At 60.6% G+C, this 26646-nt stretch overlaps 1 protein-coding gene across 13 annotated transcripts in view; it reads right to left on the reverse strand.

Annotated features, from left to right (window-relative positions):
• Positions 1 to 26646, reverse strand: part of BEGAIN (brain enriched guanylate kinase associated) — a 46093-nt gene that overhangs the window by 12085 nt on the left and 7362 nt on the right. For 2 of the 13 annotated variants that reach the window (XM_019983904.2, XM_019983903.2), the window contains exons 1-2: positions 24426 to 25102; positions 15240 to 15268 (exon numbers count right to left, since the gene is read on the reverse strand). In XM_019983904.2, the coding sequence (XP_019839463.2) occupies positions 15240 to 15268; positions 24426 to 25067 (671 nt within the window). In that variant the 5' untranslated portion in view covers positions 25068 to 25102. Of the gene's footprint in view, positions 1 to 15239; positions 15269 to 15422; positions 15603 to 16262; positions 16307 to 16513; positions 16721 to 16784; positions 18741 to 24425; positions 25103 to 26646 lie in introns of those variants that run through there. The other 11 variants (XM_019983908.2, XM_019983906.2, XM_070775728.1 and 8 more) reach the window with 6 other exon arrangements.

A 26646-nucleotide genomic window follows, 5' to 3' on the forward strand; every position in this document is an offset into this window, starting at 1 on the left:
TGGCCCCGTGTCCACCAGCAGCGGGGTCCCCACCCCCAGGCCTGCACCCCCATTGCAGCCTCAGAGGGGAGTCCCGGGGGTCAGGCTCCACCCAGCTCCAGATTCCAGTCCAGCTGTTGCTTCTTCCTAGTGGGACCCATTGGTCAGAGACCCTGAGAAGCCAGGAGGATGGCGGGAGGGTGACCCCCTGACCCTGCTGGGAGGTGGTGATTGGCAGATCTGTGTGCACATGAGTGGAGTATTCTGGAGGCTGTGGGGGACCCAGTGGATGTTAGCGGTTCAAGACAGGGCCCTCCTGGGACCCCTTCTCGCCAACCCTGCCCGTGGCCTGTCCGGGCCAGGCAGGGGGTGGGATGCAGGGTGGAGGAAGACCCAGCCCAGCCCCGTGGCACCGCCCTGCTGCGGGGCAAGGGGATGCCCTGGGCCTGAGTCCACCGGGTCATGCCCTTGCCACGGTCTCTCCAGGGAGGCCGTGCCGGCCCCCCGAGCCAAAGCGGAACTCTAATGGGAAGATGATACCCCGGACGTTGGGCGTCCAAACAAGGCTTGGAGACGTGGGCAAGCGTGTGTGTGAAAGAGCCGTGGAACTGGTTGACAAAATGATCTCACACAGACGGCCACTCGAGGTGAGGGAAGGGGAGAAGGCCGGTGTCGCTTGGGCCAGGTGGTGGGGTTCGGGGCGGGTGCGACGTTTCCCTTTACACTCTGCTGGATTTATCATATTTCCTACAGTGAGGATGAAAACTTTTTAAAAAGTTTACGAAGGACCACATTTGGCTGCTCCCCCTCAGAAAGATTTCCAGTGTTGATCTGACAAGGGGTGGGTGCGGGTGCCGCGGAAGCTCTGGGCTCTGATCTCCACTTCTGTGACCCTCTGTGAAACAGGCTGCCCTTGGCCCTGGTTTTCTGCAGGCCGGACTGGGGGTAGGCAGGCTCTCCAGTTCAAAACTGGACTCTGGGATTCCAGGCCCGGGGTCCACTCTCGGGTAATGACCCCAGAGGTGTCGAGTGAACAGACAGTGGGGGCAGGACGGGCCGGTTCTGCTCTCGTGGGAGCGGCCAGAGACCCAGTCTCCCCTCAGTGGCTTGACCGAGGTCAGCGATTCCTGGGGGAGTCCCCTGCCTAGCCCTCGCCCTCCAGTCCCCATCCCAGAAGGCCCTTCCGCAGGGAGACCCCTGGCAGGTGAGGTCTCATGGGAGTAGAAGGGAGACTGGGAGACTGGGGCCCAGGGGAGGGGGACGGGGGGCTTGCCTGGAAACACAGGGAATGGAGGGTGTTGCTGTGACCTGACCCAGACCTTGCCTCTGGTCACACGCAGGGCATCTATGTCCCTGACAACTGCTCTCGTTCTGACCCTGATTCTCACTACCTCCAGCCTCTGCAATGTGGGGCACCTCTTGCTAGAGATTAGACTGCTGCCCAGAGAGGTTAAGCAAGTCTCCCCAGATCACACAGCAAGTCCAGGGCGAAGATGAGATTCCACCCCCACCCCCCGACACCGGTGATGCTTGTGCCAGGTACAGGGTGGGAAGGATACAGGTGCCATGGGGACCCAGGGAGCCGGGGGGCCTCCTTCCCTGCGCTGTGGAGGGGAGCGGTGCTCCCTGGTAGGCGGTGAATGGGGCAGGGCGGGGCTGAACGAATGTCCGCTCTCTCGCTGGATGCTGGGTACATGGAGCCAGGAGCGGCCGGTCCATGTGGTGCCCCTAAAGGCCCCCCCACCCCGTGTCCAGCTCCCCCCCAACAGTCACGCTCCAGTGGCACCAAATTGCTTGTCATTCTTCACAGGCTGCAGGCGGCTTCTCATCTTGGTGACTTTGTCCCCACGTCCCCTCTGCCAGGATGGCACTCGCTCCCTCGGTCCAGGTTAACCCCTCCCCACCCAGGGCCTGGCAGGGGGGACCCTGATACCCCTGCCGGCCCGGCCGGCCCCCCAGGGAGCGTCACGGGGCTGAGTGCTCCAGGGCAGTGTCCTGCTCCACGCAGGCCCTGAGCCCAGGCTTCCCCATCGGCGGGAGGGCAGGTCACAAAACCCAGCCAGACCACGCCCACCTCCGGGCAAGATTCCGCCGCCCAGTCCCGTCCATCACTCAGACCCGCACTGGCCCCGCCTCGCCCGGCTCCGGGCTGCGCCGGAGTCCTCCTGGGTCCCTTCCTTCCCACCCTGTCCTTGCCGTCCGCTGGGTCAGGGACCTTCCCTCGGGGCTGTTTCTGGGCTGCCCGCTCAGGCCCTGGCTCCCGGGACAGCCTGCTTTCCTCCACTGGGTCTCATTCCCGTGGGGACGATACCCCGGGCACTGGCCTGCCCTCCCGTGGGACCGCCTCCTTCCCACACCCCCTTGCCCCATTCCCCGGGCACTGTGTCTGGGCGGCGGAGCCGGGGACCAGCAGCACGTGTTGTTCAAAGGCTGTGCAGACGGCGGGAGGAGAGACGCTTGTCTCCTCTCTGGGGCTGCAAGATCTGGGGAGTGTTTATGTCCCTAGGGCCTACCGTGAGGCTGGGTAAATGGTGGGGGGCGTGGAAAAGTCTCCCAAGTCGTCCCTTCTCCACTGCGGGGCTGGTGAGGCCCACCTTGCTCCCTCCCCCACCCAGCATCTCACGGTCCCCTGGGAGCGGACCCCCTGGAACTCAGGCTGACGGCCCGGGGACTGGCTGGCAGCTCTCCGTGTCTCAGGCCCGTCCAGCCCCTGGGCAGCCCCTCGGCTGACTCTGCCACAACCTCACCAGCATCGCCACGGGCATGGGAACGGGGTCTCTGGACCCGGCCACCAAGGCGCCAGGTCCTGTAGGAGCCTGCGTGTGTGTGTCTGTGCGTGTGCGTGTGGGGGAGAGGGCTGTCTGTCACAGGGCTGGCCTGGGGCCCCCAGCCAGGAGGGGTCCCCCTGCTCAAGCCAGGAGGAGCGGACGGAGGGCAGGGATTCTATGCTTGCCCAGGCCCCGCCCTCTCCGGCTCCGCTAACCGAGGTCATCCGGGGGCACCCTCCTGCTTCCGTCCTCAGGGCCAGTGACAGGACTGCTCTTCCGCCCAGAGACCTGGAGACGCCGCAGGAGCCCTTTCACCTCGCCTACCCCGCGTCTTATCAGGCAGCCGGCCTGGGAGCCCTCCGTGGGCGGGCAGATCCAGGGGTGCTGGGGGCCAGGCCGAACAGCGTCACCTCTGGGCAGGTGGACGGAGCAGCTGCAGAGTCACCCCCGGGCCTTTGCACATGTGCCCTTCCTGCTCTGAACACCCCCTTTTTTTGCTCTTCTGTTCATTCTGTTTACCTCCTCCAGGAAGCCCTCCCTGACCTCTCTAACCTCGCTCTGGTTGGGGCCGCCTCTCCCTAGCCTGGGTGCCGGAACCCCGCACAGACACACGACGTCCCTGGGGCCGAGCCGCCAGGCCTTCGCTTTTAGCCCAGTCGGCAGACGGGGCAAGCCGCCACATCCTCTGTTGGGTTCCCTCCCTCACCTGCCTAGGAGACGTCTTCAGGAGCTCTTCTCTGCTCGATGTCCCCACGCCTCCCACCACCCCGCCCCACTCACAGCTGAAGACCTCGCTTCCTTCTCCACTGAAGACGGAGAAACCGCCCGAAGGGAACTTCAGCAGATGCCACCGCCAGCGCCACCCCCCCCCCCCCCCCCCCCAAGCATCTGCCTGCCTGTTACTACAGACACCCTGCCAGGCAGCCCCTCCGCCCACTCCAGGCGTGGCTCCAGCCCAGTCTCCCCTCCCCCACCAACCGCCCATTTCTCCCTCTCTCCCGGCTCCTCTTCCGGCACACAGGCATGCAGGTAGGCTTCCCACATTGCGAACAACCCTCTGCTGGCCCTCCAGTACCATCCTCATTCTCAGCTCCGAGACACGTCGTGTGTCCTCACTCCTGGCCCACCAGGACCAGGGCCTGACCTGGCTCTCGTCCCCTCGAGGCCACTGAACCGGCTCCTGCCCGGCCCTTCTCAGTGCTCACGTGGCCTCAACCCTTAGCACCCAGCGCGCAGTGGACCCCGCCCTCCTCCTGCAAACCCCGCCCTCGCCTGGCAGACCTCCTCAGCCTCCTCTGCAGGTGGCCCTGGTCTCCCTGACATCCTAACGCCCAGGGCCCAGGGTCCTGCCTCCTTCTCTGAGTACACTCCCCCCATAGTGAGCCCTGCCAGAGATACCATCACTTCATGGAGGAACCCCCCCCCCCCCCCAATTTTTGTCCCTCCCCCCACCCCCCGATGCCAGGTGTGCATACCCTCTGCGGCCTCCATCTCTGCTTGGGTAGCTCGCAGGCAGCACAGACCTGCAGGGCCCTCCATATCGTATTCTGCTTTCTCTCCCCGCCTCGCCAGCTAGGCCAGTGCCCCTCCCCAAACCTGGAGGCATACTCCACTCCTGTCTCTCTCCCGTCCTCCCAGGCCAGCAGCAAGAGCCACAGCCCTGCCTCCGAAACACATCCTCTGGCTCTGCCAGCCCCACCCACCACCCTGGGACCAGCTTCTCTCACGGGATTACTGCACAGCCTGCTAACTGGCTTTCTGCCCTCACCTGCTTAGGCAGAGAGGCCCTGTGGAAGGCTAAGTCGGATCCACCCCCTCCCTCTGCTCAAAACCTGCCCCCACGGCCCCTACATCACTAGGGTCAAGCCAGATGTGTTCACTCTGGTCACCTGATGGCAGATGGCCTTCCCCTTGGCCCCCTGGACCTCATCTTCCAGCCACAGGCAGCACAGCTTGCCCCAGGGCCTTTGCACCTGCTGTTCTTCTGCCTGGATCCCTCTGCCCTGTGGCTGCTCCTCTCCTCCTCCAACATTCAGATGCAACTTTCCTGAATTCCGCTGCACCCTCTCTCTCCCTTTCCCTGCTGGGCCTGTGTCCATCTATGGCCCCACACCGCCAGAGTGGGAGCTCCCCAGGACAGGGCTTTCTGTCCACCTCATTCCCCGCTGTGTCCTCGGACCCTGAAGCAGAGCCTGGCAACCAGAAGGGCCCTGTAAGCATTCAATGAATGAATGGAAAACAGAGTGAATGTGTTTTACAGATGAGCCTGTGGAGGGGCCGAGGGAGACAGTGCCCACCCCGGGTCCACAGCCTGCAGGCTTCCCGCCGGTCAACCCAGATGCCCCTCGGCAGTGTCTGGTGCTTCGGCCTTTTCCTCGCCTCTGAGGTCTGGGGCTGTAGGGGTCTGGCTTTGTTTTGTCAGCCTCGGCCAAAAGGAGATGCTCTCTAATTTCCATAAGGCTGACCGCCCCCGCTCCCCTCCCAGGCCCGAAATGATAGTGAGAGGGTCAAATCTGAATTTCAGGCCAACAATAGTATTTAGTGTTAAGAATGTGCCGAACGGGGCGTGGACACACTTATGCTAAATAAGCATCCAGTTGTTTGTTGAGATTGGGCAGCCCAATAAAGCAGAGGATGCCCAGTGAAATGTATTTAGATGGATTTAATTCATTGGGCATCCTGTACTTCATCCGGCAGCCCCAGGACGAAGGCAGAGGTGATCCCGTGGAGGCGGGCCTCCAGCCCCGGCAGGAGAGGTCGTCCATGCCCCCGTCATGAAGCAGGCTGGCCATCTGTGCGGGAGACTCAGCGTGGGGCAAAGGCTGGGGGGTGAGAAGATCCTGGCGGGGCCAGGGTGTGTCCGGAGGAGAGTGTGGCTTGAGCCCAGGCCTGGGTCAGCCAGCCAGGAGGCCCCGCGAGCCTGGCTCTGAGTGCAGGCCAAGCATCCCATCCCGGCTCCCCGGCTGCTTGGGGCACTGGGAGCCCCAGGGCAGAAGGCAGGATGGGAGGCAGGCCCGGACTGGGGCTGTCCTTCTGGTAGGTGGACCGGAACAGGGAGACCTAAGGAGGCTGCCTCAGGAGATGGGGGCCCCTCCCCTGCCTGGCCCCTCTCTCCCAGCACCCAGCCCAGCACCGTTGCTTGTCTACTCTCGTTCCCCCTCTAGACTGCGGGTTGGGGCGGCCTGGAGGATGGGGCTGTGCACACCTTGGCCCTGGGTCCCTCCCTGCCCCAAGGTCACACCTGCTCTCTGCCCAGAGTTGGTGTTCAGAGGGTGTCAGCGGGGAGGATGGGAGAGTGGCATGACCATGGGTTGTCCCCACTTTGGGTGAGCAGCTCCCCACAGGGCTCCCAGATGAACCTCTCAGCACCTGCCATGAGGCTTCGGCGCCCAGGTGAGAAGGGGCTGCCGTCCAGCACTGTGATGATCAGGTTCATTGCTGCCCCCCATGGAGCCCATGCTGGCTCCACTAATGTGACCACCCCACCAGCTGGCTCACCCCTGCAAACAGACTCGGGCATGCATTAATTGGATCGGTGGGAAGGCCTGATTTCTAGAATTTTGGGGATCATAAAAGTAATCAGGACTGCGGGAGGCTCACTGATGACCCTAGAGAGCGGGGTGTAAGGAGCCTGCCCCCACCCAGTGCCCCCCACGTGGCCCCAGGCCCCTCAGGGATGCCCTTGGTCCCTGGTCCCTCTGCTCTTGGCTCCCCACCTACCACACCCACGGGAGACAGTCCTGGGGGCCAAACCCCAGACTGGAAGAAAAGAACTGGTGTTATGATGGAAGATGTTTGCAGCAGCAGCAGGTGGGTGCAAGGCACGGAGGCTGAGGAAGGAGGCTGCTTTTCTGGGCCTCAGTTTCCCCATCAGTGACTGAACCCCAAAGGGACGCTTGTGACCATCACCTTCCTCTGGAAGCGTCCCCCCTGAGATCGCCCCCTACTCAATCCTTTGGTCAGCTGACACACAGAGGATGGAGACAGGGCAGGTGGGAAAGCACGAGGTACTTGTGGGGTGGGAACAGGTGTCCTGGGACCCTCAGTCCTCATCATGGTGTACTCTGCGGGGCGGGGTGCTGTGTCCTGGCCAGAGGGCCAGGGCTGGGCGACTAGTGGCACTTGGAGGGGCTGCCCTGGGGGCCTTCTATCCTGGCTCCCAGGCTCTTTAACCAGGCTTTCTAACTCTTGGGAAAGGAGCTGGCTTTCCAGGCCACCATTCCTTCGTCTGTGCAATGGGCAGCCTCCCCCCGTCCCTTCCAGAACCTTGGGTGAGGACTCAGCGAGGAGACTGTCAAAGGCATGCAGTAGGTCTCACTGGGTGATTGAATGATTCAATAGTGATCTCAGGCAGACATTTCCAGAATCTTCAGCTCCATTGCTCAAGAAAGACCCCCAGGCCTTGCCCTCATCATTGACGCCCGATGGAAATGCCTCCGGACACTCAGAGGGCCTGTCCAGGGATGCGGGCCATGTGGCAGCGCTCAGGCTGTTGCGAATGTCAAGTAAGAAGGTGCCGGAGGGGCCCAGAGATCTCAGCCAGCCAGGGCCGGTCTTCTGCCTGTGGTTAACAGGGGTGAGGCAGAGGCTGGGAAACAGGCCCAGGACACATCCTTGCTCTGAAACACCCAGTCACTGCCAGGACTGGGGATGTGCAGGGAAAGTGCCTCCTGGGGGCACAGCAGGGCCGGCCCCCTGCCCCCACTCTGAGATGCTCTGGCAGTCTTAACTCCATCTAGGTCTGCAGGTCCCATCCTGACACCCCATTTCGCCGGGTCCTCTCTTTCATCATAGGAATACTGTCATTCGCCTGATGGTTGGGGAAACAGGGCCTGGGAACAAAGGGGACCATGTGAGGTGGGTGGGGGGCAGGGGGTTAACAGGCAGAAGCAGTCCACGTAGTACCAGCCATGTGCCTGGCTCCACGTGGGTTCATGAGTTCATTCTCAAAACGGCCTTCGAAGTTAGCTGTTGTTATTATGATCTACGTTCTATAGATGGAGAAACTGAGAAGCAGAGATGTTTAGAAACTGGCCCAAGTCTACCCAACCAGTAAGTGGCAGGTACGGGATTCAAATCCAGGTAAGTTCACCTTCTTACTAACCCACATACTTCATCAGGCAGCCTTTGCAGAGGAGTGGGGACTCAGATGGGCTGTAGGGACAGGAGACTTTGAAGGGCAGAGCAGAAGAAGGTAAGACAGAACAGTCTATGTGGAAAAGTGAAGCTGAAAGTCGCTGTTGTGTTGGACTCTTTGTGACCCCATGGCCTATACAGTCCATGGAATTCTCCAGGGCAGAATACTGGAGTGAGTAGCCTTTTCCTTCTCCAGGGGATCTTCCTGACCCAGAAATCAAATTAGCATCTCCTGCATTGCAGGAGGATTCTTTACCAACTGACCTATCAGGGAAGCTCCGTCCATGTGGCAGGTCCTTTTATAATGCCCTGACTCCCAGAGGGAGAAACTGAAGCAAGACAGTCATTCACAGTTTAGTGAGAATTAGCCCCTAAGACTTCCTCCCCCAGAATTATGTTTAGAAGTGAGGCAGAGCCGGGAGGAGCAGCTGGGTCAGGTGGCCACAGAAGAGGGCACTGGGTGCCATGCAAGAGCATTGGTTTTCTGAGGGTAAATCGAGACCTGGAGGTCTTGGAGGTGCATCCTCAGCTCTGGACTTCAGGAAGGGCGATGGCGTGGCCCTCAGGAGGGGACGTTGGAGGATGGCCACTGGGCTGTAAATTTTAGCCCAAACACAGAGAAGCCTCTTCCCATTGGGCAGTGACCAGCTGTTTCGGGAGGCTCACACGCCTGGAAAAGCCCCTTTCTGCTTCTGGCCTCCGTTTCTCCAAAACCCTTCAGCTCCATATTCCCTCCTGGCTTGGAGGATGCAGGGGGCAGAATGCTGAGGGCCTGAGAAAGGCAGAACTCAGGTGCCACGGGAGGAAAAGCGTTCCCTCCTGCAGTGGGCCTTTGCCCGTGTTGGACCCCTGCTGAGAGCACCCTCCCCACACCTCCTCATCTCCACCCAAGCACCTCCCTGCGTCCAGCCAAATCCCTCCCCTGGAGGCTCTCACAAGGTGGTATTTTTTTAAAAATAATAATAAAAAAAACCCTGGGAGTAGGGTGGGAGGCACAAGTGTCCCCCAACACTTTTTAGGGGTCAGAGTGGAGAGCCCCACCATGGGCATCACGAAGCATGGGGAGGAGCTCTTCTCCGTCCCTCTTCCTCACTGTGCATCACCCGTGGGTCCCCACCATGGGATCACGAAGCATGGGGAGGAGCTCTTCTCCGTCCCTCTTCCTCACTGTGCACCACCCGTGGGCCTCATTTCAGAGAATTTGCTTAGCAACTACTACGCGACAGCTCTAAGTGCTGTGGATCAGCAGTGAGCTGCTGTTCTCGGGGGAAGACGGACGATAGACAAGATAAATGAGTAAGACAAACTGAGAGTCAGGTGGGGATCAGGGAGATGGAAATGAAGGCAAGGAGAGGGAGCATGGGGGAGGGGACCTGCCTGTAAATGGAGTGAGTGGTCAGGAGCCCCCCCAGCCCTGACCCCCTGACCATGAATGACTTTTGAGCAAGATGCGAAAGGAGGGGAGGCAGGGAGTCACATGGGCGTCTGGGAAAGAACATTCCAAAAGGAGAGGCACATGCCAAGGCCCTGGGGCAGGTGCTTGTCTGATGGGGAATGAAGCACAGCAGGGAGGCCTAGTGTCTCGTGGGGAGTGGGCTGGGAGACTCTCTGGAGATGAGGTCAGTGTGATCTGACATCTGTGAGGTGACCTGAAACCCATCTGTCTCTACCTCTAGGACGTCAGCCTGGCACCTGGCACAGTGTCTCCAGCATGGAGAGCGGCGTCTGGCAGAGGCAACGCTGCAACACACATCAGTGATACAAGTGAATCGAGTGTGGGACTGAGCATTTGGGCGTCTGTGTGAAAGAAGAGCGCACAAACCACCAAAGCCCCCAAACAAAAAGTCAAAAACAAAACCCAACAAAAACCACGCCCCACAAAAGCAGAAAGAGAAAACAAACCCACAGAAAGCCAAACAACGAAAGACCCAAGCCAAAAACACCTCCACAAACCCCAAACAAGAAAAAAACAAAAAATTAACACCCCCCCAAATTAAAAAAATACAATCCCCCCAAAACACAAAAACCCAAACAAAAAACTCCCACAAAAATTTTAAAAAAGCACAAAACTCCCCAAACAAGAAATCACTCAAATAAAAAAAATTAAAAACTATATAAGCTACCCCCTCACAAAACATAAAACTCATAAAACCAAAAAATAAATTAAAAACACAAAACCCTCAAAACCCAGAAAATAAAAAAATCCATAAACTAAAAAAACAAAAAAAATTTTAACTCAAAAAACAAACAAAAAAAGAAAAACAAAAATTTAAACCCACAAAACCATAAAACCCAGAAAACAAAACAAGCCAAAGCCCCCAAATCCCCAAAATTTAAACCCCTGAACAAAAATCCAAAAACCAAAAAATTCCCCAAACAAAAATAAAAAACCCCACAAACCCAATCCCCCCGATTTAAAACCACAAAACTCAGGAAACAATCCAAAAAGCAAAAAAATATTTTGAACCCCAAAACGCCCCCCAACCAAAAAAGTTTAAAACCCACAAAAACGAGAAAATAAAAAAACTCAAAATTTAAAACCTCCAAAACAAAAAGCACAACTCCCCCCAAATCCCCAATGACAAAACAAAGAAACAAAACCTCCCCCAAACCCCCCCCAAAACACGGAAAGCAAACCACACACACACACACACACACACACACACACAACCAAACCAACCAAGGGTGGTGGTGGGGGGCGGGGGCCCGCAGTGGCGGCCCACGATGAAAAGGAGCCCAACCTCAAAACCATGCACAAAAACCTCTTTCAATAGGTTCATGACATCAGAAGGGTTGCTTAAACAAGGCACAAAAAGCTTCCATAAGAAAGTAAAAAGCCTAAAAGATTCGAGAGAAATTCAACAGAATTAAAACGAAGAACTTCTGTTCATCAGAGGACCATTGAAACAGTCGGAATCCAGCAGCGGGCGGGAGGTGCCTCTGCCACACGTGTGACCGGCGAGGGCTCTCTCTGAGGAGCTCCAAGTCAATACCGCAACTTGATGGAAAAACACGCAGAAGTCACCCGCGAGGAAGCTCCAGCCGGCTGTCATCCAGGGCCGCGCAATTACCGCGCCCGGAGCAGCCGCTCCGCCTGTGGCCTGGCGAGCTGGGGCTGGTACCCGGGTGCCCGGTGCGCGGAGGATGCGGAGATGCAGGAAGTCCCCGGCCGCGGGGAGGGTGTGGCCTCCCCGCCGAAAGCTGGCCGTGCGCGAGCCGCCCCCCACCCCAGGACCCGCCCCCCTGCGCCCCAGCAGTGCGGTTCCCGGGTCCCCTGGGGGGAGGCTGCACGCTCGGGCCCCCCACCAGCCCCCAAACCCGGACAGGCACGGTCACAGCATCTTCATTCGCTATGGTCCAGGCTGGAAGCGCCCGGACAGCCATCAGCTAATAACCAGATTGCAGCAACTTCACTCAGCCGCCGCCGCGTTCCGAGACAGCCAGCCTTCCGCAGCTCCACGCACAGCTAAGGACGCCTCTCCAAACATCATTGTTTTGGGGGGGTTAAAAAAAAAAGCCAACCTGAAAAGCACAGGCTAAAAGACAGCACATGTATGTGAAGTTCTAGACCAGACAAGACAAAAAACTCGAGTCAGTTAGGGATGCTCACGGGCTGCCAGATCGAAAAAAAAAACAAAACAACAAAAACCCAAGCAACCTTCATCACAAAAGCCAGGATCCCGGAGACCTCCGGGGGAGGTGGAGGGGGCTGTGATGGGGGAAGAGTCTTGCAGGAAGTTGGGGGGGGGTGTCCCTGGGAGGCTGGCGCACTCAACTTCTTGACCTGGGTGGTGGTCTTCTTAAAGTTAACCTCTAACCTGCAGGGGAATTATTTTTCTAGGTGCCTATCACAGTTAACAACTTTGAAAAATTATGTTGTGGGGGAGAGGCGCAGGCTTGAACAGGTTTGTGCTTGGGTTTCCGGGGCCCCTTCTGCGTCCCGCGTGCCTTGCAGGGCAACGGACCCACTTCGCTCTGTGACAGAAGAGGGGACTGAGGTTCACGCAGACAAAGTGGCTTGCCAAAAGGCACGCAGCAAAGTGGCCATGGCGGAAGCCAAGGCAGGCGGACCGGTGCAGAGGAAGGCAGAGGAGGGGATTAACTTGGGGATTAGCCAAGCAGCGGCTCGCATGCAGAGAGCCAGTTGGAACTTGCTAATATCTGCAAATATTTGAGTGTCACCAGAAGAGTTTTTCAAGCAGAAGCAGGATAGCTGAGTGAGCGACAGGCAGGGGGCCAGAGCAGAGGTGCTGGAGCTGGGGCTGGAGAAATGGACTTCCAGGGGCTTCTATCTGGGGTGGGGAGGTCAGAAGACACCCCGCTTCCCCGACCTCCGTTCCCTACACTTCGCCAATCTCCCTGAAAACAGCCTCACTTCCTCAGGCCCCCAGGACCCCGCACCTCTTAGAAGGCTCATCCTATCTGTCCTCCTTGCAAACTTCTATTCATTCTTTAAAGCCTTGGTTCAGGTGTCCCTGCTTCCAGGAAGTCCTCTCTGATTCCCCCAGCCAGTGTCTCCAACCTGGCATCCCTGGGAGCACGTGTGGATGGGTTTGGGTCCCTGTTCTGGAGGGCTGGCCCGCTCAGGGCCAGTGCAGGAGCTGGATCACAGAGAGGGGAGTGAACCCACCTGGGGGGTGAGGGAGTAGAGAGTCACAAAAGCCACTGAGAAAAGATGACGAGGGTAACTAGTTTGCCATGTGGACAAGAAGGTGGGTGGAAGGGCATTCTGAGCAGAGGGAACAGCATGGGCAAAGGCAGAGAGGCATGAAGGGGACAACTTGTTCGGGACCCAGAGGTGGGGTGCAGTATGGGGTGGGTGCTAGGAAGGAGAACTCAGGCAGAGAGGGGCGAGTGCAGGTCACCCCAGCTGGGTACCTGAGGATGACAATGAACCCTGCGGTTCTGGGCCCTGTGGTGTGCGTTCTTGTGTGACAAGCATTGGATGAGGCAAAGGACCTGCCGTCTTGGAGCTCAATTCAGATTCCTAGGCCCAGCCTGCAATGTGCGCCTAGGAACAAGAGGAAGGATCCCAGCCCAGGGTCATCACTCTGGACACACAGGACCCCTTCCCTTGGACCACGGATGATTCTTCTCCTGCCTGGGAACCCATAGTTGTACAGCTCAGATGCCCCACAGCGAACATTTACCTGGATCCCTGCTGTGGGCCAGCTCCCAGGTGGGGTCTGTCACCCACAATAGCTCAGGTCATCCTCCCAACTGCCCTACAAGGTAAGGGTGGCTAGAATACCCACTTCACAGATGAGGAAACTGAGCCCCAGAGAGGGTCAGGACTTTGCCAGAGGACCCCACAGCCTGTGACCTACACCGTGGGGGGGCCATGCTGACCAACTTCCCCTACATCCTTTAGGGCTTCTTGGTCCTGGACTCCTGACACTAATTGCAGGGCAGAACCTCACAGGGGCAGCCCCAGCTCTGGCCAGGAAGAAATAGTCTGGAAAAGCCCTTGAGGGAGCTCTGAGACCACTCATGGGGTGAGAGGGAGAAGAGGGCAGGAGGTGCCCCAATTCTGGGAGGCTACACTGGGTCCTGGCCATATGGGACCCCCCAATCCCACCAGTTCTGGAACTCTGCTTCTGCTGCCCGAGTGCAGCCCACAAGCCCGGGCCCCGGCCACTGCCACCAGTCTTCTGGGTTTGGCTCAGGGAAGCCCTCTGCCCACCCAGTAAAGAGATGCTCTGTGCGCTCAGCATCTGAGGCAGTGGGTCTGCCCACCTGGCTGACCTATCGGCCTGTGTTCCTAGCTAGGTGGGGCCACATCTCTGTCTCTACTGCCCAGAGCACAGGGACAGGTGCTCCAGCGTCTTGGCTGGGCATGGAGAAAGAGGGAATGAGACAGAGGACCTTAGAGGGCTCTCCCCCCACCCTGGTCTCAAGGTGCCCCATGAATGGTGCCTTTTTTTCCCAAGTCTCAGATAAGTAGGGACCCCTCCTCCACAGAGAGCCCAGTCCAGTGGGGGTTCTGGTGAGATACAGCAATGGGGGTATTGGGGAGGGTCCTGGGGGGTTCAGATCTGAACTCATCTACATGGCCAGAAGCCCAGAGCTCCCCCTGGACCTTGACCAGGACTAGGTGGGCTTGGCCGATGGACATTTGAGACATTTGGATCTGAGCTCCTAGGCTCTAAGAGCCTGGACCCCTCCTTCCATCCCCAGACAGATGGGTTCTGGTCCTCGGGGACCCACAGGGGAGGGCTGCACTCCAGCCCAGTGGCCAGAAGATGGCCCTGCTCTCATGTCCAGCCTGGGGCCAGTCCGTGTGAGCCCACCTGTCCCCAGGCTCCCACCTGGGCATGCCCCAGTGACCCATCCACGGCAGTGAGGATCACTTGGGAAGGCCCCAGGACCCTCCCCGAGACCCAGGGACCCGTCCTGGAACAAGCTGGGCTCTGCAGGCTCCCTGCCCCTTGGGGAATGGGTGCATCTGCTACCCAGCGTCCTCCCCAGGGATGCTGATCCTGGTCTTAGGAGGGGGAAGGAGGAGAGGTGGGGGGAGGGGAGGCCAAGAGACCCCCCCCCCCCCCCCCAGCCCAGGAGACTGTCCTGAAACCCAGAAGCCAGAGCTGGGCCTCCTGCCCACACGAAGTCTAGGTTCAGCCTTCGGAAGGAAAACAAGAGGGGGGGGGTCGTGGGGGGGCGCGCAGTATTCCCAAAGTGGGGGTCAGGGGGCTCGAGGGAAGTTATGAATATTCAAATCGACCGATCCCGGGCCTGACACGAAGGGCGCCCAGTTGGAGTCCACCGAGGCTCAAAGTTTAGCACCAGGAGGGAGGCCGAGGGGAGCATTCCCCAGGCGCCGTCGCGGGATTCCCCCAAAATGGCTCCAAGACGCGACGGCCTGGCCAGCAAAGAGGACTCCATCCCCCACCCCCCCCATCCCCTCCCAGCCCCACTGAGGCGTAAACTTAAAAGCTCAGAACCAACAAACTGTCAGCTGGGGGATGGTGGGGGGCGGCCGGCGCGGGGGACTGGGTGCGTAACCGCAGAGCAGAGACCCCGAGGGTCCTGGGGGACAATCCAGAGTCCAGGGCAGGGCCCGGGGGATCGCGGAGGCCCGCGCGCGCGCGCCGGCCCGGCCCTTGGTGGCGCGCCCCCACCCACAGCCGCAGTGGCCCCAGCCCCGCCGAGGACCCCCGCGCGGGGCTCCCCGCTGTCTAGTCGCGCGCGCGCCCACACACGCACCACACACAGGCACACCGGCCCGGGCCAGCCGCGCTGGGCGGCCGCGGACCGTAGATGCGCTCGGGCACAACAGTTCTCTCCCCTTGCCCTCCCCAGCGCCCCCATCCCAGACCCCGGCCCCGGGAGCCCCGGCACGGAGGACGCTCCACTCACCTGAGTTTCTCCATGTCTGCGGCAGAGGCCTGCGAGAAACCAAACGAGAGGGTCAGCAGGCAGGAGTCGTGCGCTCCGCGGCCGCGCCGAGCGGGGCTGGGCACCGCGGGCACAGCGGCGGGGCACCCGGGCGCGCCTCGGTGGTTGGGAAGTCCGGCCCGCGTGCCCCCAGCCCACACTCACCGGCCGCGGTCCCCGGGACTCAAGGGGTGCGCGGGGCCTCGGCCGAGTAACAGGTGAGCCCGCCCGGGCCGCCGCGCACCGAGTTACGCCCCCCGGGGAGAGGAAGGGGCTGGCCCGGGGACTCGGGACCGCACTGCCCGAGGCGATCCCGGTCTCGCCCGCCCGAAAAAGAAGGGACCCGGCCCGACTGCATTAACTCTCCGGAAGCTGCGGCCCCCGCTGCACACCCCCCCACCCTGCCCCACCCCGCCCGTTAACCCTTCCAGCCCCACGTTCCCTCCCGGAGGAAGCCAAGCCCGGAATTGCAGAATCTCCGAGTCGGAGAATGTTCAGACCGGGCAGTTGGGGTCCGTACAGGAGTGCAGAACCAGACACGCTCGCGAGCCGAGGGTGCCAGCAGTCGGGACCTCAGACTCCTCAATCGGGGACCCTTCTGCCCTCAGCTTCTGGGGTCCGGGCCTGGCTCGCCCCTCGCGGGCCCAAGGGATTAACCCCTGCGCACTAGGTTCGCCAGCGGGGCTCCCTGCCGGGCTTGCGCAGACCCGCCCGCGCGCGGCTTGGAGACCCTCCCCGCCCAGCCCCGCGCCGCCGGGCAGCCCCTCTGCTGGCCGGGCGGGGGGCCCACCCGCTGTTGTTAACCCTGCGGGCGCCAGAGAAACACTGGGACCGCGAGCGGCCCGGGCGGGATCGCACTTCCTGCGCGGAGCGGGGGGCGCGGGGAGGGCTCTCCGTCGCCCGGGAGAGGCCGCTCCCGGGAGCTTTCCCCCGTCTTCCCGTACAATGCCTTGGATTCAAGGGGGACCGGGGGAGGGGGCTGCGCCCAGGGACCACGCGACACACCTGGGAAGACTGATGACTGCCCATCCCGGCCCCTCGCGCCGGGCGCCGCCGCCGCGTCCGCCGGGAGCGCGCTCCGCTCCGGTCCGGGCCCCACGCCGCCTCCCCCACCGCCCCGCCGGGCGAGGGCGCAGCCCGGGCCGCCAGAGCCGAGCTGGAAGGCCCGGCCGGGGGCCCTCCTCCAGGCTCCGTCACCAATTCCCCGGGTGCTCGCTCGGGCCCTCCCGAGATGCCCCTGGCCTCAGTTTCCTCACCTGCGAGCTAGATTTGGGGGCGGGGGGAGCAGGACGAGGCGTTCTGTTGCCCTTCTGCATCGCAGACTGCGGAGGGGCTGGGGTGCGGGAAGGGATTTCAGACGAAAGGATCCCCGAGGCTTCTGGATTGGCAGCCAGACACAGTCCCCGACGCTCTAAAAGTTGTCGGAGCCCACGAGCCCAGACCCCTCTATATACCCTCCTCCCCCAAGACAAGGAGCTGGCCGATTGGCCAACACCTCCCCGACGCCCCCTATGTACCCAGGCCCACCTTTCCCGGGTTCCCATCAGCGCGCTCAGCACACTTGATCCCAGCATACAGCAGGCGCTCAATAAACACGGACGAGGCATGCTTGAATCCTACTCCTCTGTGGCGTGTCTTTCCCTGCCTCTTCCCTTCTGGCTCTGAGTTCCAGGCAGGAGTCCTGTCCCTTCACCAGGGCACCCCCAGCACCCGGCAGGCCTGGCCTCCACCCCGCCAACGCAGGGTGGGAGGAGCCCTGCGTTGCCAGGGTCAGCCCCAACCCCAAAAGTCCAAGTGTTCCATCATCCACCCACGGGTGCCTCACTCATTCATTAGCTTGGGGCTTGGTTCTTGGGGTTCGGAGGCGGCAGCAAATGAGGTGAGCCCTGCCCTCCAGGGGCTAATGGTTGAGAAATGAAACCGTGGCTCCTGTCCCAGGAGTCCACCCACAGCAGAAGGGCTGAGGTCACAAGGACACCACCACCCAGCAGCCCTGTGTTCGTCATCGCGCTGGCCAGCTCTTCCTCCAGGAAGCAGTCTCTCCCATTGTACAGAGGAGGAGAGCTGAGCCCAGAGACTCAGCCTGGCTGGGACTGGCCCCCAAGCCTCAGGGACCTTTCCCACCCAGAGGCTGGGGACACTCCTCAAATGTCTCCGGTTGCCTCCATCATTCACAGTGAATGACCTGCCAGAGAGTTTGTCTAAAATTAATAAGCATGTATTAAAATTTAATTATAAAAATCTAGCATTTATTATTTATATTGAATGTTTCAGCTCATCTAAAAGGCCTGTCTGGGATTTTTCTCCCCCACGAAGGGACTCTAGGAGAGGACGCTGAGTCGCCCTGGTGGCAGGGGGGTGGCCGGTGGGGGTGGGACAGAGGTTGACAGGGAAGAGGGGGTGGGGGCCCAGCCCCAGCACCTTAGCAGCCTCTCCCTTCACTCCGACGATCCAGACCCTGAAGCCTGGCTCTGATCCTACCAAGTCTCACCTTCTCCCCAGATCCAGTGCCCATGTGGTCACTGCTGTCCTCATCCTGAAAGACCGCCTCCTCCAGGCAGCCCTCCATGGAGGAGACCCAGCCGAGTTGTTGGGTTTGGCTTCCACAGCAGGTCTGTGCTCCCTGGGGCAGGGTCTATGTCTTTCCCAGCCAGCTGTGTCCTGGCTGTGTCCCCCCAGCACCTCACCCAGGGGGTGGGAGTTGTGTGCGAAGCTCTGGGAAGTCGAGCCAAGAGCAGTTACAGCTGTGTGCGCCTGGCCCCATGGGGAGGCGCTGTGCCTTTGGCGGTGGTCTTGCAGTTGAGGCCAGGGCCCTGTGTTCGAGTCTTAACTCTGCAGTTCATAACCATGAGATTCGGGGGGTATTCCTGAGATGAGGAAACCCAGCAGGAGCGTGAATGGCCGGCTCTGAGTCCCCTGAGGTTAGCTGAGGGCTGTGGATGGGCTGGGCAGAGGAGACCCGAGGGGCACTGCCCGGGCCTCAGGCCAGAAGCAGCGCCTCGGTTACAGGAAGGGGCAGCTGTGGGGACCACAGCTCTGAGGGGCCTGTGAGCTGCCCACGGTCCCCAGCGTGAAGTGAGGCAGCAGGAAATAGCCTCAAGGCTCCATCGGGCCCCTCCAGGGACCCACAGGCAAGGGAGGCCCCCAGTGGTCTCCTGATACAGATGGGAACCCAGGTGGGCACTCTGGGTCTCTCAGAGGGACAGTCCATCCCCGCCCTGGGTGCCGTCCCTCCAGCTCACTCCAAACTCACAGCCCTGTGCCTACTGCTGCAGCAGACCTGTGATGTTATCACTGTCCGCCCTGAACTGGCCTCTTGTCCCTCTGGGTGGTCCAGCCCCTCTGGGTGGTCCCACCCTCCTGGTGGTCCAGCCGGGTGGCCATCATCTTTATTTCCCAGCCTCACACAAGCCCTCCTTGCTGGCTAAACTGGACGGTGCCACACATCTCGGCCTCAGTCCGCCTCTTCCTCCCATGTCTCTGCCCGTTCTGGTCCCCGCCGCCCCGACTGCTTGCCTTCCCACACCCCGAGCCCTATTCTGACCCCCCGCTGACCACCGGAGCCCTGCTGCCTCCCTTTCCTGTTCCCCAAGACTCTGAGCTTCCGGAGGGCCAGGTACAGCCCCTTCTACCCTTGAGCTGCCCGCTCTGTGGCCAGCACGGCCAAGGGCCCGTGGAGGGAGGCAACTCTGGGTCACAAGTCAGGCCTCAGCCAGGGGTTGGGAAACACGGACTTGGCCCTGCCTAACCCTCTGCCCACACCCCACCCCTGCCCTTCGCTTGGCACACACTGGCCACCGTGCTGGCCCCAAGCTCACCCAGCTCACTTCTGCCTCAGGGCCTTTGCACTTCTTCCCTCCTGGATCTCTGCAGGGCTGGGGCCTTCCTTTCTCTGACCACCCACCCAGAGGAGCTCCTCTCTCCAGCACAGGGTTTCTCATCACACCCTGTCCCTTTGGACTCCACTCCTTTGGCCTGCCCCTGAACTCCAAGCGACACCCCTGACGGCAGGGGCACCTCTGCTTCAGCCACGGTGTCTCTGTCTCTAAGGCCCGGTACCGCGGCCTCCAGTGAGCAGGCGGTGACACCCGAATGAATGCAGTTGCTCTTTCTCCCCAGCCAGTGGCATCTGCTCTCCGCCTCCAGCAGCCTCTGGTCTGCTCTCAAGGTCCCTCATGGTCTCACTCCCATGCCGGCCCATGCCCCCCCACGCCCCCAAAGCTTACCATCATGCTGGGGATACCCGAGCCCGCTTGGCACGCAACATATATGCACCCACACAGATCCCTGCCCAGGGAAGCCCTCTGCCAAGTGGGGTCAGCCCTGCTCCGGCCCCCACAAGCGGATGTGTGACTCTTGCTGGACCATCTGGCCCCGTCCTATTACGGCCCTCCTCCACCCCCGAGTCCCATAGTACCTGAAACCTCAGCGACAAGGAAAACGAGGCCAGGTCAGAGAGGGGCCTGCCGGGTGCTCAGGCCCCGCCTCCGACTTGCCCCATGACCCTGGGCGAGCCCCTGCCCTTCCAGGAGGCCTGTGCTCAGTCCCCTGGGCCCTCCTGAGATCTACTTTGAGCCCCAGGTCCCTTGGTTTCTTTGGTATCCTGCTCCCTCAGCCCCTCTTCAAGGGGAGGAAACAAGCCCAAAACTACAGAGGGCAGAGGTGGCGGAGAGGACCAGATTCCAGATGTGGTCAAGACAGTGGCCACCCGCCTCCCACTGATGGAGTCTTGAGCCTCCCGTGCAGCTACGTAACTTTGGGCAAAGCCCCTCAGCCTCTCTGAGCTCAATGCCTCATCTAGGGAGACTGGAAAGTCTTCAGAGGATGCTGTGAGCGCATAGTGGCCCTGTGAGTACACGGGACTGTCTTGGGGGCAGGGCTGGAGAAAGGCTGTCGCACTCCCGAGCCAGCCTTTTAACGCCATCACTCAGGGTGGACCCTCTTCGAAGAGGTTTTCCATCACTCCTTGCCTGCTTGCGTTCATTCAACAAACATTCCCTCTGGGCCCTGTTCTGGGGACTCAGCAGCACACAAACTAAACCAGAGGAGCGTCTCTACCCTCATGGTGCTGATATGCCCACAGTGGGAGGCAGACTGCCCAGGGCACCGTGGGGTGCCCCTCCTGCCCTGAGTTCAGGGGGCGTCCGTTCATCAGCGGGGAGCAGAGATCGAGTCAGGGGCCTTGTGCGCCATCGTCAGAACTCTGGCTTCTATCTTGAGAGGATGGGAAGACCCCACCCAGCTGAACAGAGAGGTGCCCCTCGGGCTGCTGTGTGGAAGACACCCTGAGGCTTGAGTGCGGTGCCCCGAGAGTCCAGCTGGAGGCACCCAACACAGTCCAGGTGAACGGGGCCCAGGGTGGAGGTTCGGACATCCCAGCGGGGCCGTGGACAAGAGGGTAGGGGACAGGGGTTTGGAGCTCAGAGGAGGGTCCAGGAGATGTGGATTTGCATGTGGTCCGCATAGACAGCACCTGAGCCCCCACACTGGATGAGACCACCAGGGAGCCAGCCCAGATCGGGGATGGGAAGGACTCTGCTGAGTGAGGGGGTTCAGGGAGGAGCAGAGCCAGTCCAGGAGACTGAGAAGGGGCAGCTGGGGAGGTAGAGAGGCCGGTCTCAGGGCCTGTTGTGCTGGGCACACAGCGATACCTTAGTCGGAACAGAGCTGAGCGCTGATGGACAGGGGAGGGGCGGGTCCTGGCCCAAGGCCCCTCAGCAAGTTGGGGACTTGACCTCAAACCTTGGCTTGGGGCTGTCCCCACACAGGGCCAAGAATGTCCTTCCCCTTGGCGATGCGGGAGGACCCCGCTGCAGGCCAAGAGGTGCCCTGTCCCCTCCCCCAGCCACGCCCCATGCTTCTCCGCGTGGCCAGGGCAGGGCCTCGGGCCCCCAGCCATGTGCCAGTGCAGATGGACGAGGCCCGCGGCTGCAAACTGGCCTCCTGAGCTAAATCTGGCCTGCCAGCGTGTTGTATTTGGCCTGTGAGAGGGTTTTAATTTTTTTTTTTTAAACATTTGAGCCAACATTTAAAAATTGGGAGCGTTTACATTTTAAAATCCGTATTTTTGGCTCCTGCTGAAATTTTGGAAGATCTGGCAACTCCGGCCCACATTCCCACGTGGCAGCAGTTGGGGAGCAGGGAAGCAAGCAGCTGCCCCCTCCAGAGGCACCTTGGGGGTCCCCCACTCTCCGCGAAGCAGTGCTGTCACACCTTAGGCTGGCCGCACCAACTGGGAGCCTGGGGCCCCGTGGGTGGAGGGGCTTGCCTGAGGTCCCACGGGGGGAAGCCTCTTGGGCAGGACCCAAATGCAGCCTCGGAGACTCCCAGGCCTGGCCTCTGGGGTCTTGTCACCACCCCCTGAAGGCTGCTGCAGAGCCCCCAGCCCTCCTCTCCTTCCTGGCCACTGGCTGGTGCCTCCGGCTCTTTTCTGCCCCTTGTGTTCTCAGGAAACCCCTGGCTCAAGTCATTCACACTCTAGTGTGAGCAAACCTTGGTACCAGGTGTGTGATGGTGACAGTTTGGGGTCCCAGAGACATTCTACCATAGCGTCTTGTATGCTGGACAGTGAAGCGTCAGACCAGAGTCCCCCATGACCCCTCAGCCAGACCCGGCAGAGGCAGGACTAGAGTCCACCTCACCTCCACCCCGCTTTCCCCAACCCCAGCCTGGATTGCCGCTTCCTCCCCGAAGGGGTTCACGGTGTCACTCCAGGCACTGACCTTGAGAAATGGCTTTCAGACCGATGCCAGGAAGCCAGGGGTCTGCCTCCCCGAAGCTCCAGCTTCACCCTGGGAACTGTTCTGGGGACACAAGCCTGTCCAGGCCAGGTGGAGGGGCCGTCTTATCACCTGCATGGCTCCCATTGGCCCCGTGATCAGATTCCTGCTGCATGCAGGCACCTGCACGCATCATCTCCCATCCCCGCCACGCACACAGCCTGGAGACACCGTGGGATGTGGCTTGTCCGGGCTCACTGAGCCAGGGCGTAGCCCAGCCAGGACTCTGCCGAGCTCTGCTCGCTGAGCCTAGATCTGGTCTGTGGAATGGGCCTGATCCCGGCATCTGTCTCACTGGCCTCTTTGCAGTATGTGATGCAAGGCTGGAGGTGACCACACATGATGCTGGGGTGGGGTGGGGGGCTGACGCCCACCTCCCGCTTCAAGGTGCCGATGCCAGCTCCTTGGGAAGGACATTTTGGCCAGGCCCCAGGACAGAGCCCTGCCCCCTAGCACCTGCTGCGGGGTCCTGACAGGTCCCAAAGGCCCCGTGCAGCCTGGCAGCCCCGGGAGGCATGTGTGAGGAGCCTTGAGACAGAATCCTCCAGAGGCCTGAGCATCATGGGGCTCCCCCGGGACCCAGTGGTCCCCAGAGTGAGGGGGCAGGGTGTGCAGAGCCCAGAGCAGAGGGGAGTCCTGGATCGCCAGGCCCTTGTGGAGGAGGCTGGGGACACCAGGCTTACTGGGTGATTGCTGGACACTTTCCAGGGACAAGGCAAAAGAAAGCTCATGACCACTACTGCCCTTCCTCGGCTGGGGAAACTGAGGCCCAGAGCGGGTGGGTGACCTATCCAGGTCCTTGAGGTGACTGTACCCTGAGCTGAGAGCTCACTGGCTGCGCTTGGCCCAGCTGGTGGGAAGGGCTGGTGGGCTGCAAACACCCGGAACCCCCCAGCAGCCATGCCACTTCCGGGCTCTCCCTGGAGAAAGAGGACGTCAGGTCACTGGAGGCAATGATGCCAGGGAGCAGGGCTGCAGCGGGGAGTTAAGGTGGCTGTATCGAACCCTGGCTCCTCCTGTGACCTCCCCTCACCTCTTCCCACGCCCCGCCCTATATGTTGGGAGCACAAGGATGGCACCGACCCACGAGGGTGGGGGTGCACCAAGGTCAGGCACAGAGACAGAACAGCATGGGCAAGCGCTCAGCAAGCATCAGCTCTCTCTTACCGCCCAGGACTTTGTTTCCACAACAACCCCTCAAGGCTTCCCTGGTGGCTCAGGGAATGCAGGAGACACAGGTTCGATCCCCAGTCCGGGAAGATTCCCCACATGCCTCGGAGCAAATAAGCCTGTGTGCCACAGCGATTGACTCTGCGCTCTAGAGCCTGGAAACCGCAACTACTGAGCCCCTGCTCCGCAACAAGAGAGGTCACGGCAGTGAGAAGCCAGCAGACCACAGCTGGAGAGTGGACCCACTCTCCGCAACGAGAGGTCACAAAAAGCCCAAGAAGCAACGAAGATCCAGTGCAGCCAAAAAGAAGTAAATAAATGTAACGAGAAACAGAACCCCTCCCCGAAGGGAGGTCATTCTTGGGAGGGGTCTGGTCGAGATCTCCATTGCCCTGGCCCCGTGGCCTGACCTCGGTCCTGTGCCTGGTGTTGTCAGGAGGGGACGATGTTCTCAACAGCCCGTAAGGACCTGCCCCGGCCCCAGGGGACACAGATAGTTTGGGAGATGAAGGTCAGTCCCGTGGTGGGGGTCCTGCCACCCTGACGCACTACATAACCTGACCCCCCAGGACAGCTGGGGAGGTCTCACCAAGTCTTCCTGCCCATCTGTCTGAAGTCAGAGTGTGTGTGTGTGTGTGTGTGTGTGTGTGTGTGTGTGTGTGTGTGTGTGTGTGGCGCGTGTGTGTCTGGAGGGCATGCTGATGTGCTATTTAAATTCAAAGACCTCAGTCCAAGTCCAGACTCCCCGGGAGGCCCCGGGGCAACTCAGGACCTCAGTTTCCAACTCCATCAAATGGGCAGCTGTGAAGGACCTGGGCCTACCTGTCTGCCTCACAGGGCCGTGACATCCTACCTCGCATGGACACGACTGATGTTCAAAACCTCAAAGGAAACATCAGGAAATCCTGTGGTAAAACAGCGAGGTCTCTGCCAGTAGGGGAGTGATATTATTATTATTGCTATGAATATCCTTGTTGTCTATTCATGCATACTCCAGAAATCGCCTCCTGCCCTTAAGCCAGAGGTTTCATCCCAGAGGTCCATTCTTTGGGTTCTTTGGGCCTTTGCCATTCCAGTGACTATGAAAGGGGGGGTGAGGAGGGAACTCGGGAGGGTTGGCCAGAGCTGGTGGGGAAACGGCCCCCGAAGGGAGCAGGGCAGGGGCCCAGCAGACCTCTGTCCGCTGTCGACTGGGGGATGGGCGGGGGCTGAGACTCACCCGGCCCGGAGGGCTCCGGGGGGAGGCAGCCCGGCCTCCACGCTTGCTGCTGCCCACGCGAAGCCCAGTGGTCTCCATGGCCTGGCCCGGCCCGGCCCCGCTCGCAGCCTCCAGGGCGATCTCCGAGGAGAGTTGGGGGCTCAGGGCCAGGATCTTCTCTGGGGCGGTGGCTCCAGCGAGGGCCTCCTGGGCTGGGCCTGGGTCTTGCTCACCAGGGGAGGGCTCCGGGCTGCGGCCCCTGGGCCCCCGAAAGGCCTCCAGCGTCCCGGGGTCTAGCACCCGCACAGCAACCTCATCCAGGAACTTGGAGAAGGGCAGTCTGGCCTCCCGTCGGCGGCCCAGCCAGGCCAGGGGGCCGGGGGCCGGTCTGCTGCCCGTGCCCGGGAGCTCGGCAGCGGACAGGGGGCCGGGTGAGGCTTTTGTGGCTTCCTGGCCGGGCTGTGATGCTGCCCAGCCGGGGTAAGATGGTGGGCCCTTGGGGTTCTGACCTGAGGTGGGGCTCGGTTTGCAGCCTCTGAGGTCCTCCCTGCAGGCTTCCTTCCTGGGGGCCTCAGCCCTGGGCTCCGTGAGGGAGCTAGGGCCATCCTGCCTGGGGCTCCCGGGATCTGGGCCCTGTGCCTGGGAGCCGGCCCCTGAGAGCATCCTCCTCTGTCAGTCCAAGGTCAAGCCTCTCCAAGTACCTCGCTGACCCCCACTTCCCTCTTCCCACGTGGCTGGGGGCCCTACACCCTCTGGGAGGGGGGGTGGTGCAGGGTCACTGGTCTCTCACTGGCCAGAGTGATCAGCTGAGCGCCCGCCCCCATCGATTCAGACAGCACGTGGCAGGGGGCCTCCCGCCCCCTAAATTGATTCTTACTAAATGGGAGCCGGGCTTCAGGGCTTAGAAAGTGCTAGAGAAGCAAAGGTCATGTCCTGAGCTCTGCGTCTGCCTGGGGAGGCAGCCTGAGCTGAATGAACACCGGTTATGTGTCGGAGGGCAAGCCTCACAAATGCCACTCACCATGTCTCCTCATCTCTGCCAGGTGTGAGTTGGGCTCAGGGACATGGGTGAACATGGGGCCTGAAGGAGGGGAAAGTAGAACTGCCTCCATCTGGCATAATAGCAGAGTGTGGTAGAGACTGCTGGCTCCCCACTGTCATCCCACTCTTCTCCTTAGTGAAGAGTCCTCCTTTTATTCTGGGAGGCAAGATTTCCCAGGCTCCTTTGTAGCCAGGGGTAGCCAATGAGATATAAACAGAAATTACTGGGTGCGACCACTCCTTAAAGGGAATCAGATAGCTTGCCGGTGCCCTTTTTGCTCCCACTCCCAAACTCTACTTCTTATATGGAACATGCAAGTGATGGTTGGAGCTACTGCAGCTATTTTGCACCATGAGGCAAAGTTGAGGCAGAAGCCACATATAAAGGCTAGAGGAGCAGAAAGACAGAAGAACCTGGGTTCCTGATGACCACTGAGTCATCACACCAGCCTTGGACCACCTGCCTCTGGCACTGGCACTTCTTTAACTTGTGAGAAATAACCCCTGTCTTATTTAAGCCATAGGTATTTCCAATCTCTGTTACTAGCAGCTGTTTGCAGTTCTTCACTGATACACCGGGGATAAGGTTAGGAATAACAGTTGACAATGCTATGAGCAAGAGCTTTTGGCAGATGGGGGCCCAGAGTGTAGTTAGCTGGGGAGTGGGGAGGGGGAGATTACCCCAGAGAAGGGCCAGAGCTAGTCCTGGGCACTTGCTCTTTTGTATGAAGGGAGACTCACTGATGCCTCTCAGGAAGCCAGGGGTCCAGGCAGGACTCCTTCCTGGGATGCAGCTGCATGAGTCAAAGGACAGCTCACCAGCGGGTGGCAGCCCCAGGCCTTTGGCCGTGATCCCCAGCCCTGGTCTCTGGTGCTGCTTGGAGGATGGCCTAGGCTGTCTTTAGCGCTGCCTGCCTGCGCTGTATACCTGGGGCCTCTGCCTATCTGGCAAATACTGGATGCCTCACATGGAGTGCTGGGGACCCCTTCTTCTCTGAGCTCAGCTGAACACCTTTCTGAATGTCTCACAGCACCTGTGACTGAACGTCTGAAAAACTTCATGAGCTCAGCTGCCCAGGTCAGGGATGGAAGCTGCCTGCACCCTCCCTCTCCCCCTCCCCTCACCGTGCCCCTAACCACCAGGCCCTGACCATTCAGCCTCTCTCAGACTGGCTGCCTCTCTCCATCCTCACCATCACCT

The sequence above is a fragment of the Bos indicus genome, chromosome 21, assembly GCF_029378745.1.
Source record: "Bos indicus isolate NIAB-ARS_2022 breed Sahiwal x Tharparkar chromosome 21, NIAB-ARS_B.indTharparkar_mat_pri_1.0, whole genome shotgun sequence".
In the NCBI taxonomy this organism is placed as follows: domain Eukaryota; kingdom Metazoa; phylum Chordata; class Mammalia; order Artiodactyla; family Bovidae; genus Bos; species Bos indicus.